Here is a 1,985-nt window from a genome sequence, read left to right as displayed (position 1 = left end):
CACCACATCCGGCTAATTTCTTTTTTTTATTTTTAGTAGATACGGGGTTTCACCATGTTGGCCAGGCTGGTCTCAAACTCCTGACCTCGTGATCCGCCCGCCTCGGCCTCCCAAAGTGCTGGGATTACAGGCGTGAGCCACCGCGCCCGGCTAGCACTTCCCTTTATAAGCTAGTGCTGGCATGCCACCTTCCCCTCAAAGCAGAGTCAACTTCCTTTTGTTTCAGAGTTTTGTACTGGCCTCTGTAGGCCCTTTTCAGGATACAAAATAAAGTGCCCTTCTGCATCCACATGCAAATGGGTTGCCTTCCAGTGTCAGATCTGTGTTCCAGAGTTTGGTCAATGCATCTTTACAAGAATAAAACCACGTGCCTACACAGAAAAACGAGCCTGGAAATGGCTTTCTGGACAGGGTTACTTGTTATCTTGACACTTCCCCTAAAAGAAATTACTTTCTTGGTGTAAGATCATTAGGACATTGAATGACCTACTCTCAACTTCTGGAAGGGCAGCTCGTTTTGTCCATTTTTCAATGAGGGAGTGGGAGGAACCCAACATTTTCAGTTACAACAATAAGATTTTGTTTTGTTTTTTTTTTAAAAAGGGTCCTATGTGGAAATGAGTGGGACAATGATAAAAATAAACAAATAATTAAAATTCCAAATCAAAACATAACTCCTGGCCCTGAGATCCCCAGTTAATCCTCTAAGACCACAATCTCCACATTGTGAACTTGATGCTGGTGTTCTTCCATCTCAGCCACAACTTTCTCCTCAGTCCTCAGCTCTGTCTCCAAGATGACTGCTTTGCCCTCAGTATCTTCAGCCTCTGGGTCCGGGGCTGGGTCAATCTCAATGATGGTCTGCCCATCCTCTGAGGTGCTTTCAACAGCCTGAATTGCCGAGGTTAGGCCAGACTCCATGGCCACCAATTCCACAGGGCTAACCATGGTGGTCATGTTGCCCAGTGTACTCCCATCCTGCATGGCAGTAGAGCTCAGCAGCGCCAAGCTAGATGAAGGGTGGATGGTCACTGTGTCTGGTGAGCTGCTCTTGGCAGAGGAGACCACTGTGGCATAGCGGAAGAGCTGAGGGCCAGAAGGCAGTGTGTGGACAGTCACAGGACTGGAGCCCTGGCTGAGGGTGGCCACTGGAATATTGCCCATGGAAAATGACTGACCCACTGGGGTGATGGTGATGGGTGAGATGACTGTGAACTGAGGCTGCTGGACAGGAGGAGAAGGGCTCAAGACAGTGGTGGAGGCTGGCCGCTGGAGCCGGGGCCTTTTTGGAGGCTTAGGAGTGCTCACAGGCATCAGTACCACATTTTGAACCGTCTGAGATTTTAGCCTATGATCCTGGGCTTGTTTCTTCTGCTCCTCCAACTGGCGTTCCAAGTCTATGGAAAAAAAGAAAAGACTTTGTGTGGAGGGAAGTAAAATCTTGGCAGCATGAAACTGAGAGTCAGGAGACTCTGTGTCTCTGTCTGGTTTTGTTACTACGTAGCCTCAGGCAAGTTGTGATATTGTTTTCCTTCTCGTGTTTTTTTTGGGGGGCAGGGTCTTGCTATGTTGCCTAGGCTGGAGGGTAGTGGCTATTCACAGGTGCTATCATTGTTCACTACAGCCTCAAACTTCTGGCCTCAAGCGATCCACCCACCTCACCTTCCCAAAGTGTTGAGATTACAGGCATAAGTCAGTGCGCCCAGCCTGCACAGTCCCTTGGAACTCTCATGGACCTACAAAGAAGCTACAATGGCCACTCCAAAAAACAGTGATTTTCAAACTATCCTTCAAGGGAAGAATGCCTTGCTGCATTGGCTGGAAAACTACTTTGCTGGTGACTCAAATAGCCACAGTTTATGATTGTTGCCCAGAAAGGTCTACAGAAAGTTACAGAAGAAGTCCCTAAAAATTACAGAACTAAAAGAGGTCTTAAGAGTTCAAACAGGCCGGGCGCGGTGGCTCAAGCCTGTAATCCCAGCACT

General features: G+C 48.2%; 1 protein-coding gene across 1 annotated transcript; it reads right to left on the bottom strand.

Moving 5' to 3' along the window:
- Positions 1 to 224: 224 nt before the first annotated feature.
- LOC108530034 (glucocorticoid modulatory element-binding protein 1) lies at positions 225 to 1,397 on the bottom strand (the record flags this gene model as incomplete). Its single annotated transcript, XM_017872671.1, has 1 exon — positions 225 to 1,397. A coding segment is annotated over one exon (701 nt), but the record flags the coding sequence as incomplete, so codon positions are not given.
- Between the last annotated feature and the right edge of the window lie 588 nt (positions 1,398 to 1,985).

Source organism: Rhinopithecus bieti, unplaced genomic scaffold (assembly GCF_001698545.2).
Source record: "Rhinopithecus bieti isolate Rb0 unplaced genomic scaffold, ASM169854v2 scaffold_7649, whole genome shotgun sequence".
Taxonomy (NCBI): domain Eukaryota; kingdom Metazoa; phylum Chordata; class Mammalia; order Primates; family Cercopithecidae; genus Rhinopithecus; species Rhinopithecus bieti.
Note: the sequence above shows the minus strand (reverse complement) of the source record. Positions and strands in the feature narration are given on the sequence as shown.